This window comes from Nyctibius grandis, chromosome 9, assembly GCF_013368605.1.
Source record: "Nyctibius grandis isolate bNycGra1 chromosome 9, bNycGra1.pri, whole genome shotgun sequence".
NCBI classification, from domain to species: Eukaryota; Metazoa; Chordata; class Aves; order Nyctibiiformes; family Nyctibiidae; genus Nyctibius; species Nyctibius grandis.
The window spans coordinates 43,594,954-43,610,495 of NC_090666.1; the positions used below are offsets into that span (position 1 = coordinate 43,594,954).

At 40.7% G+C, this 15,542-nt stretch overlaps 1 protein-coding gene across 7 annotated transcripts in view; it reads left to right on the top strand.

Moving 5' to 3' along the window:
* The window catches only part of TANC1 (tetratricopeptide repeat, ankyrin repeat and coiled-coil containing 1), a 67,264-nt gene that overhangs the window by 10,520 nt on the left and 41,202 nt on the right, over positions 1-15,542 (top strand). For 6 of the 7 annotated variants that reach the window (XM_068408278.1, XM_068408279.1, XM_068408283.1 and 3 more), the window contains one exon: positions 7,448-7,522. The exons of the other annotated variant lie outside the window; for it this stretch is intronic. In XM_068408278.1, coding sequence (XP_068264379.1) covers positions 7,462-7,522 — 61 coding nt within the window. In that variant the 5' untranslated portion in view covers positions 7,448-7,461. The remainder of the gene's footprint in view (positions 1-7,447; positions 7,523-15,542) is intronic. 7 annotated transcript variants of the gene reach the window in all.

The following is a 15,542-nucleotide window of genomic DNA, read 5'->3' on the forward strand; positions in this document are numbered from 1 at the left end:
TTAGCGTTACTTTTGTCGTCCTTTAATTTTCTGTATGCCGGTAAAGCTGAAATGGCAGTTTCTGACCTAGTTTTCATCTAGTTTTAGGCTCTCGATTTTCTGCTGATGTAGTGTGTGCAGGGTGTCACTGCTGCCAGCTGGAAAGCCATGAGTTTTCTGGCCTAGTGTTTTTACCCTTTCATAATCGAGTTTGAAGTAGGGGGTTTGTCACTTTTTCTGTGTTTCACATGGGAGGATGGAGAGAGATGGGGTGAACGTAGCCGTTATGACAAAGGCAAGGAAAAAGTCTGGCTCTGGTTGTATTTCATTTTCCTTTGCTCACTCCTGCCTCGGTGCAAGCTATGTCTGTGACACCCGCCGGTTCCTAGGGGTTGCTGGCCGGGATGCTCGTAGTGGTGTCTCCTCAGGACTTTTTTTAAACCTTGTGACCTTTCATTCCAGAACACCTCTCTAAATAGTGACCGTCCACTTAGAGGAGGGACGACTTCTTTTTGAAACCTTTTTATTGAGGTGAGGATTATTGCTGAAGTGTTGAGCAGTCTTCCTCTTACCCTCCCTTCATTATTCTGCTCTCACCACACCCGCCCAACCCACCCTCTTCTTGCCCCTGAAGCAGAGACTTGTTTTGCAGCATAATCCCCGTTTTGCAAAGCTGGAGGAGAGGAAAGATAATTCATTACATTTAAAAATAAAAGGCAGTGGAATCATAGAGGGTAATTTACTGCTGTGATACCTGAAGATAAAATTGAAGGGAGGAAACAGCCCTGGTAAGAGTGGAGTTAAGCTAAATGAGGTGAGACTAGGAGAGTGCAGTGCATCTGTTGATCCTTTGAAGAGTTTGGCAGTATCTTTAAATGACAAGAGCTAGCGGGGTGAGGTTCAGAAGGAAGCCTGAATAGCAAGGATAAATTTGATGAATTCAGTAGGGATGAGAAGCAGGGTTGTTTTGTTGGGATTTTGGGGGGGGGGGGGGTTTTTTGTTTGTTTTTTTTTTGCACGTCATAACACAAGGAAGGGGAAATTCTGTAGAAGATGGTAGAAGGCTGTGTTCTTGGCGCCTTCTCGGGAGGGACTCGGCAGAATAGGAAGACAAAGGGAAAAACAAATCTGTCTACATCTCATCTGTGGTCAGATATTTTTCATCTGAGCAACAGCTGCGAATCTTGACAACTGCTGCTCCTTTTCCCCGTGTAGCCAGGCAAATGACTGAACTGATGATTCTTCACCCGCATCATTGCTGCATCGTTGAGGTTAGTTCAAACCCTTAAAGCTGGTATTTCTGACTTGAGAGTGCTCTTCATCTGCTTCACTGCAAGATCCGTTTCTTCAGCGCTTCAAGGAAGTAACAAGTAGCTGGGGAGCAGTAATCTTTAACACTGGTGAACAGTCATCTCTGCAGTGTCTGGCACCTGACCAGGAATTTATGTGTGGCAGTCAAGTGAAGAGACCGTCTTTTCCCCTGTGTTGGCAGTCCTTAGAGACTCTGGCCAAAATAATCAGCAATAGTGTAAAAGAGGAGCATAGCAGAAAACTGGGTGATTGCGGGATAGAGTGGGTCCGTCTGTGACATCTGGGAAGTCAAATCTGGAACCAGACTGGTGGGAAAAAAGCTACTGCAAAAGCACATTCTAATAGCTGACGTGATAATGAGGTTTTTCTCACGCTTCCTCATCTTTCACCTCCTTCATTGTATTTTAATAGTGCTTCAGGGCATAATTCCACTATTTAGAAGCGAGCAGCAAATTGGAAACCTTGGTGTTCTTTTGCTGTCTCCTGTTAAATTGATGCATGGCTTTCAGGGGTGTCAGATAGGAGTGGGGAGCATGTGGGCTATCTCATAGGTGAGGTTAATAATAATTAGGTTATTGAGTGAGCAACAAATGAAACAAATGTAATATAGCGTGTCAGTTTTGTATCTGTATTGATCTTCCTGCATAATAAATATCTACAAAGGGTAAAGACCATAATTGTTCAGGGTGTTGTAGAAAAATATTTCAATAATAGCTGTTTAACTTCACTGAGTTTGTTTGGATTTGGCTAAGTTGAGCCCATTGGAAACATCAAATATGCCATTTACTTTTTTATTGTATGAGGTCAGAGACAGACCTCTTCAGTGTATCTATTTTATCATTTTCATTCATGGATTTGAATAATAATAAAAGAAACACATCTCATCTGAAGTTGTACCTTAGGAAAAAAAAAAGTAAACCCCACTGTTCTCTTGTTTTCAAATGTTTTTGTTCATTCTTTAAGTAGGAGTCTCGTAGATCTGGGAATATTCCCTCTGTTTATAATAAAGTCTTAGACATTGATGGCTCAAAATGTAGTCATTTTAAAGGATGTTTTACATCCTGTCTTGTCTTGATTTCTGTTCATCAGTAGCACCTTGCTGCTTTAAGTATTTTTTTTGTTATTGTTTTACTCTTGTTTGATAAATACAGTTAAGCTAAAGGAATTTGAATTTGCCAGAAAAGCAAAATGTTGAAACTTTTCTGTGTGTAAACAATAAAATTCTTGATGCATTTAAAGGAAATTAAAGCAGTTGTGACTAAATGAAGTTTTCTGCAAACCTTAGGACTTAATCTGGGGATATTTACAAAATACAAAATGCACTTCTAAAATACAGCTTTTTTCGAAGTACATGTTTAATAAATCCTCCACTGAAAGGTGGTAAGTCCTTACGTACTTCTGTGCAAATGGCAGAATGACTAAGGTGTTCCACTCTTTATTGCTTTGCAAATACATGCTAACTGTTTTTCAGGATTTAAATACGGAGAGACTGAACAACCTGACTTTGGGGAGCAGGGAGATGTGGAGTTCACAGGCATTAGCTCAGGTAGTTACGTACCGTGTAGGATGGGTTTATTGATGATGAACTCTTCTGGACAGATCTTTGAAAATAACCCACTCATACAACATACCAACAATATACAACAGTGGATAATTTTACAGGAAACATAAATGTTTCAAAGCCAGGCAGAAATTAGGGAATACCAAATTAAGAATGTCTCTGCAGCTCTAATTAGACTTCCCGTTCTTCTGCATATGCATTATGTTTCAGCCTTGAATTATATGACTGAGCACTGCTTCACTAAATGACTGAACCTGTGAATGCCTGCTGGTAATGCTAAAAGCTACAATACCCTTGAGTACAATTACCTTATTTGCACTGTACTAAAATGAGCTGAGAAGATTTTTATTTTAAGGAACTGTCCAATTATATGTAAAAATGGGTTCCAAAGAATGTAAGACCTTCAGACTGCAATATTAAGGTGAAATTTGTATATCTAGGTTTCTGGAACAAGTGACCGGTGTCTGAATATGAAGCACAAAGTCTGTGTTACTTTCAAACTTGTACATGGACCAGTATCTTATGGTGTGAAGTGGCTGGAAGGATTTGAGATGAGTCAGGGCAGATTTTTAACAGTTTTGTATTAAAATGAGAAAGATCCTTTTTAAAATTATGATCAAGAACATGGCAAAGAGAACAACGGAGCTGCAGTCCACTGTTTGCCAGAAGAAATACCAATGAAGACTTCTAGGAGCTTGGCTGATAGGGATGAAATGTACCTGGCAGCTGTGCTGTGAGAGTGCTGTGCTGTACCCATTGTGTGATGCAGAAAACATCAGAGCAGCCTGGGCTTTGAGCAAGAACATTCACTGCAGCACTTTGAATTACTTTGTACAGCCCAGGTACAAGCGGTGCACGCTGGACGTGCGTGGTTTTACAGCCATTGCAGCTTTTTTTTGTTTAATCTGTAAATTTTAATCTTGTGCAGTTATAAGAAGTAGTATTTTTAAATACCTTTTTCGGTTCCTATTAAAGGTCAATATGTCACAGGTATAGAGGAAAGTTAGCTGTCTGTAACATGAGAATAACTAATAATTGAAATAATGCTTATACATAATTTTAAATGTAAAGTCACTCTTACATCATACCTATTTCAAACTATGGAAGATACTTAAGGTCTTGATTTGTTAATACTGTTTGAAGATGGATTTGATTTCTAAAAATACAAAGTGTTCACATGACTCTTTCTCAAAAAAACCCAGACTCTATTTAATCAAAAAATTATGTTCTTTCTCATGCACTGAATTTCTGTAAGAGACACCAGTTGTTAAAGAACGGAAAGCTGCTTAAATCTTCAGAGCTTGAACCCTTTCTTTAGGTTTTTTTTTCTTCTTATCTACAGTTTCATAACTAGCTGTTTGATACCTAGTTACAGCTTTCTAATGAACCTTTTTTTGTAGTCTGTAGATTCCTCTTGGCTGAAGTCTGTCACCGCAGAAAACAAGTGTGGGAAGGGCTTTTGAGTGGTCATTTGGTGCATCCTTCAGCGTACAGATCTGATCCGTCTGAAAGATTGCCATTATTAAAGAACTTTTGATAGAACTGGAAGAACAATAAGCTTTAAAGTTTACACTCTTTTCACGCCTGAAGCAGAAGCTTGTGAGGTTTATGGATTGTCTTGTGGTTGTTGTTTTGGTTTTGTCCCCATCCACTGACAGCTGTGTCATGCCAATGAAATTCATTAACTTGTCTGGATCTTTCATCCCCAGCCCAACACCTCGCACTCCAGCCACAACCCCGCGTTGTGTGGTGGGGTTTTTTTCCTGGCAGATGTCTGTTTCAGAGATAAATGTTCCACTCTTTCCTTGTGGACGGGCAGTTTTCCTCTAATTTGTTGTCTGTACTGCTAGGAAGTTTTTTCTTAGTGTCCAAGCTAAATTTTGTCTGCTGCAAAGGAGACTCACATTACTTGGTCTATCAAGAGTTCATACACAGGATAGATCGTCCCCTTCTGTGTAACAGTCTTAAAATATATAACAGGCTGATGTAGTTAGGTCTCCCCTCAAGTCTTCTGCTCTTAAAAACAACCAGCCTTTTCAGTCTCCTAAGTTGCAGTGTCTAGACCTCTGATCCCTGGTGGTATCCTCTCCCTTCCCTCCACCTGATCCACATCTGAGTTCTGGTGCCCACGAAGGGACGGAGACTCCTCCGGAGGCCTTGGTAGTACCAGACAGTGGATTGATGACTGACTTTGTTTTAGAGGCAGTGTTGGTCTTCATACAATTTAATAAGTGATTTATTTCCTCATGTCATCAGATGGGCTGTTTCCACCTGACCATGTCCGAGTCTCTCAGAAAAGTCACTCTTCCTTTTGGTAACAGTGTACCTGAGGACGTGACTTGCCGTGTTCCCTCGTTACTGCTCTTTGTGGAAGCTGTTGTGTAAGGGAGAGGTGCTGCTTTTTTCCTTCGCGAAGCTGGAAGGCATAAACACTGGGAAAGGGAAAACAATTGGGGAGCACACATGATGAGGGAGAGTGGAGATACAGTACTTGGCTGTCTGTCTCATCCCCTCGATAAGTGGCTGTTGGGGAACATGAATATGTGGTGTTTAGAAGGAAGTAACCAGGGCTGCAGTTAAAGTTGGGTTCAGGTTGTTCCGTTTTAAACTTCTTTCTCTAGTTGTCAGTGCTGTTGGTTAATTTCAGAAGATTCTTTGCTGTTGTGGATTATCTCTGTATCTGGCTCATCCAGACAAGCGAGGAAGGGAGAGTGTTTCCTCATGTTGCATTTAGTTTTTCCCTCTCATGATCTTGTGGTTGACTTCTAGGAGATATTTTCTTATATTCAAAAAATTGGGCATTGTTCAGGGGAGTGTCGTTAACCGTGTCCTTTCAGTCCAGCCTTTTCTACGTTGCTGGACAGATGTGTTGAGAGCTGGCACATAGAATACAGTTGGTACCGAGTCACTGATATTATAAGTGCATAGAGTATGTGTTTAAAAAAACCACTTCGCTCATCCCAGTTGGCATTCCACATTGTAGTGTAGTCATTGATGCTTACTTTCAGAATCTGATGGTTTGTATTCCATAAATAATCATAATTTGCTTTGGTGTTTAGTTTATTTAATTTTTCAGTTAGATGATCCAGTTTTGGGGGTGTTTTTGTGGGCTTTTACAATTTTTTTTAATGGTGAAACTGGAGAGGGCTGCTTAGATTCCATTCTTTGGGAAACACCTGAAAATACTGCAGGACTTGCTTCACTCCTGTGGTTTGCAGAGATAGTATTAGCAGAGCATCTTTTTTTTCCCTGCGTGTCACCCTTAGCAGATACGTCTCCCGAGATGCAGAGCACAGACGGAGGTGCGTTGGCTGCCTGCTTGCCCTCTGGTGCGTGATAGCCAGGAGTGTAACTCCTGGGCACAGCTCGAGGTGTTACCCTGCCGCCTGACACGGCCGATCGTGTGCCCGGCGGTGCCCGCGTGGAGCTGCCCCGGGGTCTGTGCGCTGACTGTGGGACCGGCTCCGGGAACCTCCCGTGTCCTGGGTGGTGTCAGCTGTACGTGCTTCAGGTCGTTCGTAGAGGCTCAAGAACTCCGTTGTACTGAGTTTTCTTTTTCTGCTTTATTTCGTAAAAAGAAGTGAGCTCTCTAAAGAATCTGTATGGTTTTGGGTGGAAGTTTTTTCCTTTTCCTGTTGATTGCATGTGGTTTTCGTGGCAATCCGTTACATAAGACAGCATAGTCAGGTTACTCGTTTTTTTTTTTCCTTCTTATTGCGTATTCTGTACTGCAAGTTTTCTTAAATGAGACATCTTTGGAATTTTTCAATAGAGAAAACAAATGCAATTAGAATTTATAGATGCTCCAGAAAGCTTTTTGAGAAAGAAGTGCTCTTCATAATCCTTCTCATTCCATTTTCCTTGCTTTGTAACTGAAGACAGTTATCTGAAACAACTTAACTGTCTTCCAGCTTTACATCCCAGATATATTTCTCTTATAATTAATAATCCTCTGAAATCTGCAGCTGCTGCTCACTTGAGGTTGGCTTTTAGATTTGAGATGTGGAAGGCAGAAGTGCTTTGCTCGCAGGCGTGGGTACGTGGGCACACGGGCACGCACGTAGCAGCGCAGCGATTTAGGGGGTTTGTTCAGCTTTCCCTGGGTCGCTCAGCGGTGCGTTGCGCGGAGGTAAGGACAGTTGTGTGGTGGTGCCGTGTCCCGTTGTCACCCGCCTGTTTCACGCTCCCGCGGCTCGGAGTCTCCAGCTGGCAGCAGGTCTCTGGCGTGTCCTGCTCCCCTGCTGTGCTGATGGACTCTGGTCAGGAGGTGGACCTGCAGCCTGCTTTATTTTCGCTGGAGTGTCTTACAGCACCTTACACAGGTTTAGCCTTATAACCTTAATTAGATGTGGAATGTGGAGAATGCTGCATTATTTTTTGTATAAGAAGACAGTGAACTCCAGTATTAAAACTTTCCTTGTGCATCAGGACTTTACTGAGCCAAGCCACGTTGTAAAAAATGTAACTACCAAAAAGTTTCTTCTGATTGCATCACTGTTTTATTTGTATTGATCCTGTCTTTTACTTTGTTCAGTTTTGTGCGAATGGACGTTATTAATGTTGCGTTTGTTTTTGTTTCTTTCCATTATCCTTTAGGAGCAACATTTAAAATGTTAAAGGCAGTTTTAAAAAAGAGCCGAGAGGGTGGAAAAGGGAACAAGAAAGACTCAGGTATGAATATTAATCAAGTATTTTATAACGTAGATGAGTTGTGCAATTGAATGTGTTGTGTTGCAGCAGCGATGCCCATCTCGGGGGCAGCGGGTGGCTCCTGCTGCTGATGCCGGCTGCAGGGGGCTCTGTGGCCATCATATTTTATTGACAATAAATAAATTTATTGAAAAGTTTTTAAGTTTATTATCAAACTTCTATCACGTTCTAGGTTTTGCTTTCACTACAGAGATTTTTGAAGGTAACAACTAATAAAGCACAAATTTTACTTTTTAAAAAATAAAGCTTATTTTACTATTAATTGTAAGTTTAGTAGGCCACTACTTATCTGTATTGCCTTTCAGGAAGAAGGGTAACTAAGAACTCTTAATTGCTATTTTCGAGGGCAGAGAAGGACCAGCAGTGCCCTTTGAGAAGGAGTAATAGTTACAGAAGTGCAGGTGTTGGTGGCTGAGTATTAAACCTGCCTGTTCTGTGCAAGTGATGCTGAAATCTTTGCTGCAATGGCTAGAAAGCTAATGGACCTGCCTGACAGTTACCTTTTCTGCACGGTTTTTCACTTCAGACTATTAATGTAGACTAATACAGCTGATTTTCTGATGCATTAGGTCCTAAATTATCTATAAGAGTGAATTTATGCTCTTTGGCAACACAAGTTTATTACTCCCAAAATAAAAAAAGAAGTAAAAACAAATATTTCTTTACCATATTACATACAGAATGTGGTATAGACTGCCACCTTCACACTTGTCAGGACCTCTAAAACAACGCAGTTGTATTTTCTTTGACAAGCAAGTTATATACGTGTCTGTCATTGCAGCTTTTAAACTGTACTGAGTTACACTGAGTCCTGCAAGGAGAGGGTGTAAGTGTTCTGTTGCAAAAAGCAGTGCTGTGTTCATCTGGCAGGTGAGGTGTTCTTCAGGAGATTCTTGTGGTCTCCTGAAGTTGCACTCTAGCACGGTTTCTTTCTAAGTGACTGAGTGGTGAGAGCTATCCTGAAAAGAACAAACATTGACACTAGATCAAAGATGCACCGAAGTGATCCCAGAGCACGACGAAAGGCATCCTGTTAACTTTGTATGTGCTGCTGACTTGAAGTTACCAGCTGGAGTTGTTTAAACATAGTGGGCTAAAGATTCCTGTGGTGAGGCTTTCATTGGTACATTTTTCCTTAAAACGCTAGATGGAAATTGGTTTAAGCTCAAAAGGAAAATCAGGCTGTTTGGAACAGAGCTGTGACCAGGCTGTGATTAAAATCTGGAGCTTGAAAAGCCTTTTTCCTTCAGGTCAAAACCCACATATTATTTTTATTGTAGGATCTCATCACATTTGTCTGGATTAATGTGTGCAAAAGAAAGGATTTTCTCCCTTTGTTTTTACAACTACAACGCTGCTGTATTTCTGAAGACCAAGGGGAGTTTTTTTGGTTTCATTTTTGGTTTGGGGTTTTTTGTTTTGTTTTGTTTTTTAAGCAAAGCTCTAGAGTTTCATTGTGTGAATTAAATGATACAGAAACCAAGTATTAGGAAAAATCGGTGAATAATGCCTGGCTGGTGACAGCTAGAGTAAGGAGGAGTGCGAGAGCTGCTTTTTAAAAGGAAGTAATTAATTTATACAGTGGATTCTAGAGATTTTGGCTTATTTTGAAGATGATGTGAAAAGTTTGAAAAGAAACGTGTGCATTCTGTTCTGTGTTACATCCAGGACTTCCTGTAAAGTTGTGTCCAGTTTAATAGTTTTCTGTTTTGTTCCAAAGGACCTTCCAGTTCTTTCAGCTGCAAGACATTTCTCAGCATTTAGAGAAGATGTGAAGCAAGGCACAGAACATTGGTCTTTGTAGAGCTTGTTTTTTGCTTGCTCCTCTCCCTGGTCCTTAAACTCCAAACAATGAGACATAGAAATTTTTTTAATTATAGAGTTGTCCCATTTCAAGGCCCTTCAGGTCCTTAATAACAACAGCTTTTAAAATTTACTGCTCTCTGAAGAGCTATGAAGAGAGTGACAGTGCGTGCTGCTGATGGAAGCTGACTGGAGACAGTTAAGGTGGAAACACCCATCCTTCTAGCCACCATTTAGAAGAGTAATGCAGTAGTAAATTCAGATGGTTCTCTCAGCTTTGTGGGCGTGTAGGTCTGATTTTTTTTATTGCTGATGAAGCTTTGGAAAAGTTTTCTGGTTTTGCAGAGCTTCAGAATGCAGCAGGAAGCAGACGAGAGAGCGCAGCTTGGTAGTGCCAAACTGAGCCTGATGAGGAAGACTCCTGTGATCTTCTTCCAGTATATACCCAGTTAGGAATGATGCTGGACAGCTGGGAGGTAGTAAAATCTTGGGCTGCCGTAGCCGTTTCAGAATCGGCTGTATGAATGTGCTTGCAAACGTCTGCTGAGGTGCAGGGGTAAATCTGGCGTCCTTTGTGTGCCCGTGGGCAGGAGGGACGTCGAGGTGTTGGACTGCAGCTGAAGAGCGGTGACTCCTGAGAGCTCTGTCCTGGCCGCTCGTGGTTGTGTCACTCCAGCTGAAGTCAAACGGGAAGAGGATTAAGCTAAACTGCAGTAGCTTATTCTTAAACTGAAGTAACCCCAGTTGTCCCGTGGGTTTACTTGTGCATCAAAGGCACGCCTGGAAGCCTGCGTGGTTCCCGTCCGAGTGGGATGGTTCCTGTGCTACTGAATAGAGCTTCCTGTTTGTGCATTGACTGTGTCTTACTGGTTGTACATCCGCTAGCCTTGCGGAACCAGTGCAAATAGGAATGTTTTTTTTTTCTGGATTGAAGGCACAACTGTAGTATTAAAAAGTCTGTAAAAGGGTTAAAGAACAAAAAGAAATTAGGACTCTTTTTAAAAATAGCTTGTATGGTTTTTAATGTTAGAATTTCCTCATTTGCCCGGACACAAGGGCTTAAGAGCTGAAGATGTACATAACATTTTTGAAATCTAGCTGCTGAGTATGTTAATTGTTAATAACTTTTAAAATTCAGGGTTATCTTGAAAAAGAGTTGCAAGAATTAGTGTTGGTGCTTTTGGGAGAGGGACTGAAGTGTTACACTAAAGACTGGTAGAGGGTCTTTATGTAAACAGCTTCTGCCCTAACCAGGTGGAAGACTGTCATGTGGGGATCTCACTGGATGCAAAAATGGCACCATAGGCTACGCCAGCAGCAGCACGCCAGCAGTGCGTAGTTGGGCTCAGGTCCTGCAGTTGCTTCGGTAATAATTCTTGATTCTACAATTGCTGTATTAAAATGGGTTTATTTAGATGTGACTGGGAGGCGTTGGTAGGTGGGTGGCTGTTGTAGGATTAGGTAAAATCTGAATGAAGCAAATCTGTGTGTTGAAGCATGCACGTACGTAATTGCGTGCAGGATTGTATACCAGTGTGTGCAAACACAGGTGAACATGGATTAAAAGAAAGCGGTGTTGGCAGCATGTTTATGCATAGAACAACTTTTCAAAACAAAACTTACTAAACTTCTAAATGTGGATTTGAAGACAAGGTAGTTGGTACCATATTTAGGCAAACTGATGTGCCAAAGGAACAGAATTTCAAACAAACCAATTTTTTGGCCCAGGCATCCAGCTTTTTCTGCACCCAGCTTTTTTTAAGTTTTCTGCAGTATGAAGCACCCTGTCTTTACACCCCTTCAGTGTTATTTCTGTCGTATGGAAATACGTATCTGTAAGTTGATTTTTGTTTTGTCTTGTCCCCCTCCTGTCCATTAAAGCGATGTGTACACTTGGTAAAGGACAGAACTCAAGGGGAGAAAACCCACCTGTCACATTAGAGTAACAGAAAACTATTTTGTGAATATTTGGAACCAAGCAGGAAGAGGGCAAACAGGAACATTAATTTGGGTGTCCTGGAAGGGAAGCTGTGGTTTTATACTGCCTCGTGTACACTGAGCTGGAAATGTACAGCAGTTACTCTCCGTTTCCCATTGTTTCTCAAGGTTTTCATTCAGTCTCAGAAACAAAGTAAAAGTTTGGTATTTTCTCCTCTTTGTCAGGTTATTATCATCAAATAAATATTGTCTCTTTACACACTGAAAGAGTTTCCAAGTCCTTAGAGATTCCTTAGGTGGTGTCTTCCTGGTAAGAACTGGCAGACGTAGCGTGGTTGGGAGTCTGTTAGCGTGACTCTCACAGTCCTTCTGACTCCTGCTTAGGGCACACGTTTTAGTAACTTGTTCTTTGCCGTTTGCCTTTGTTTTGTTAGTGGACTTAATTTTCTAGATTTAAGATGATCTCATCTCTTTGTCGTTATTTCTACCCTGGGTTTCTTTCTAACTGCCTTGGACATTTCTTCCTGCTCTCTCTCCTGTGGTGTTTGCGTAGCTGACTGTGGATTGTGTGTTTCCCAGTTTCTTTCCTTGAGGTTTTTAAGTTCACCTCTGTAGCCACGGGGAGATTCTCTGCCTCTGGCCTCTCTTGGAAGGAGCTGACCTTTTTTATTTTAGTACAGCACAGAAACTTCATATCTTAGCGTCACAATTCATGAAATCGGAGCCAGCAGACTGTTGTTCGAACTCAGGTTCTGCAGGGTTACCTGCAAGTCTTGTCTGTGTCCATGAGGAGGTGACATTACAGAGAATATACATAATAAGCTTCAGAATATTAAAAAAAAAATACTTCTTAATTATGATTGTTCTAGTAGAAGTTCTACTCAGCTATTCAATCTCAAATGCTTAAAAATGCTTCAGAGAGATTTGTATTAGTATTTCCTGTTGGTTTTACATGCTGCCAGCTGCTTTGCAGTATATAATTATGTTTGCTTTCTTTAACTGTCCTAAAGCCAGCAACTTCCCTGCATTCTGGGGATCAGCATTTTTTTTTCACTTGCCAAGCAAAAGACCATTCAATATAAAATACTTGTAATTTATTGCAACTTGAAAAGAAAATCTCATATATTAAATTTCTACAGAACATGCTCACTTATTTCAGATGGCTTTTTAGTAGCATGAGCATTGTTGTTCTGTTGACCCAGTATCAGGCCTGAAGGAACATGAATAATGGAAGTATTGTGCTTAGTTTGCAGTGTTCTCCCTGCACGAAATCCCATCAGAAGTTTAACATCAAGTGTAATACACAGTATGTGTGAAAACTTCATTATTTCAGTAGAAATTAATGTGGTAAGTAGTTGGGACTTCTAGTTTTTCCAGCTTAAAGGCTTGTTAGGCATTCATAGAGTGCTCAAATAACAAGGGACAAATTATTATGACAACAACAAAGGTAATGTTTAGAGTGTAATAGCACGCTAGTGCGAGAATTGGGATAAATGAGATCAGTGTTTTTGATTTCTGGATGATGAAAAAAAAAAAGGTATTGAAGTGCTTATGTGTTCGTATGCATCATACTTCCAGCGATTGTCTTCAGATATTTTTAATTTGGGTTACAAAAAAGTTCCATGTTAATAAATCTTGCTTGGCTCTTGTTTGATTCTCCTGTAGATCGGGCTTAATTTTTTACAGTACTCTTTTGAGACTTAGTGTCCTTTGGTTTCCCTTCTTCTTCTATTCCAGTATCTTTATGTAAGTATCTTTGACCTAAATATGAGTGTGCAAAGGTTTTGAAGGCTAGGATGGAGGGGGTGCTTTTATTTCTGCATTGATGCTGTGTTGTAGATTGGCATATTCTTAGATATTTTGTTTGAGTGCCTTGCTCTGTACCAACATTTTATACCAAACAAATTGGATGAAATCTGTGAAACTGAAATGTCTTCCTTTTGTTACGTATGATCAGATATAATTAAGACATTGAGATTATACTTAATATTATTTTTGAAAAACAAAACAGCTTTCAAAGGCATGAGCTGTGATCGCTCATAGGATGTTCTGCCATTCTAGTTTTGCTTTCTCCCTTCCCATTAGCACAGGCCACTGGTACAAGCCTGACGCACAGCACTTGGAATGATAAATGTAAATGTGCTTCAGTTCACTGACACAGATTCCTTTTGCTAATGGCAACTAAATTGCTACTTTAAAATAAAAGTAAAGTTGCTATGCAAGAAGGCCTAATCTTTTATTAAGACCCACTAGTTAATCATTATTATAAAATTAAGTGTTTTCAGAGTTACTTCCCTGTAGCAGTAAAGGTTTGACTGTCAGCTGAACTTCTTTTGTTAAATGCACATTTGAGCCCTGCCTTTCTTGCATTGTGTCTCATTAAAAATTTGTATCTGACTAATATACTTGTAACCAAGCTGAGAGTATCGAGAGCTTCAGATACCCTTCTGGCAAATGAGTTTGCATTTTAAAACTAAATATGCAAATTCAATTGGCTTTTTCTGTCCAAACTCTCTATGATATCAGGATTTGAGTTTTTAAGTGCGAGGGGACTTTGTGCTGCATGAAGCACATATCTACTAGCTGGGACATTGAAGTTGTACTGGAATACTTTCAAGCTTCAGTTTGACTTTTTGTTGTTACTCTAAAAATATCTTGTAACAGAAGAAGCATTGTTTCATGCTTAAAATATGGAGCTGTTTTTCATTATTCTGTGTTGCTTTGCCCACTTTCTGCAGCTGTTGACAGTTATTTAAGAATTTAAACTCCTTTTTTTTGCTGAGCAGTGGGTATTTAATGTGGTGAATGTCTTTTCCCAGAAGCTGGTTCCAGTGATATATGCCATGTACATATAAACAGCCAAAAAAAAAAAAATCCTGCCCTAGAAACACATAAATTGAAATTACTTCAGTGGTCCTAATAACCTCTATTTATCACTGTTTTCTTTAAAAATTGGTTGTTTTTTTAAGTAAGCACTACAAGAGAACATTAGTATTTTGTGTACTGAAAAAGTAATCCAGAGTTCAGAAATAAATGCCAGAAAGTAAGCAAATAATACAAAGTATGAGCATCGCTGGCAAAGATTGTCTGTTTGGGCTTTTTATTCTAATCTTTGCTTGGTTTGTTTCTCACCCAGTGTACTTCACTGCTTCTGTTACTCAGGCTGTAATGAGTTTTCTTCCCATTCCAGGCTAGTTTCTCCCTTCTCTCCAGAGTCTTAAGAGCAGAAGAATTAAATGTTGATCTTCCCTAATGCATGTGTTTTACGTGGCAGCAGCCTGTTTTCTTAGCCCAGAGGCCAGCTGAGGGACTACGTCACGTACCGTGGATTTTCCTTCAACTCCTCATCAGTGTTAGCAGCAGTGTGAGTGGTTACCTTGCCCTGACTGGGAAGACCCGGGTCACTTGGCTCCTTATGGCCTCCTAGATTGCCTTCTCGCTCGGTTGGACTGGCTGTGTGTGTGCAAGGACACACACACGTGAGCATTTTAATTGTGAAAGACAGAGCTGCTTTAAAGGGCAATTATCAGTGCTTGGCAATTAAAATAAAGCCCCTTGTACACAGTCACTGAACCATGCCACAGAGTTCTGCCTGCAGTTGCCTGTCAGTTCTGTTGAAAAATAGGATGGGAATGGAACATAGAAGAAAACTGGCTTTTAAAATATCAAAACCTCTATTTTTGGTAATCCTTAAACAGTTTCTTATTGCTTAGACGTGGTGATGCCTCGTTCTGGAAGGTGCTTTCCAGCTATACGGCTTTCCTCATGCCATCCAACTAACTTCTTTTTCCCCACTCATCGTTTCCTTCTGAACTTACCTGTAAAGTCTCATCTTTTCTCCACACATCCTACGATGCAGAATAAAGTTCAATAAGACTGTCAGTAATAACGTGCGTGTCCATGTGAACACTGGATGTTCCTGTTTGCAGACAGTCTGTCTTTTCCCAGCGCTGCGCGTGCGTGTACATCGGTACAGTTTGCCCCTTGTGCTGTTCCTCAGAACTCAGCGGTTTTCACAGAGGGATCGTGGGGTGCTTGGTGTGAAGAGAACAGAAGCCTCATGTAAAGCAGCCTACAAAATAACCCAGCAGTACTGATTGTCTTCACAATCTTTGCACACTCCCCGTGTCAATGTGATTTAATTCCATCTCAACTCGGACCGTTATCATTGCTCTAAAATAGTGAAGGAATTATACCCCTTGAGCTCACCTTTTTGGGTTTTCCTGGTAATGGCTCTACG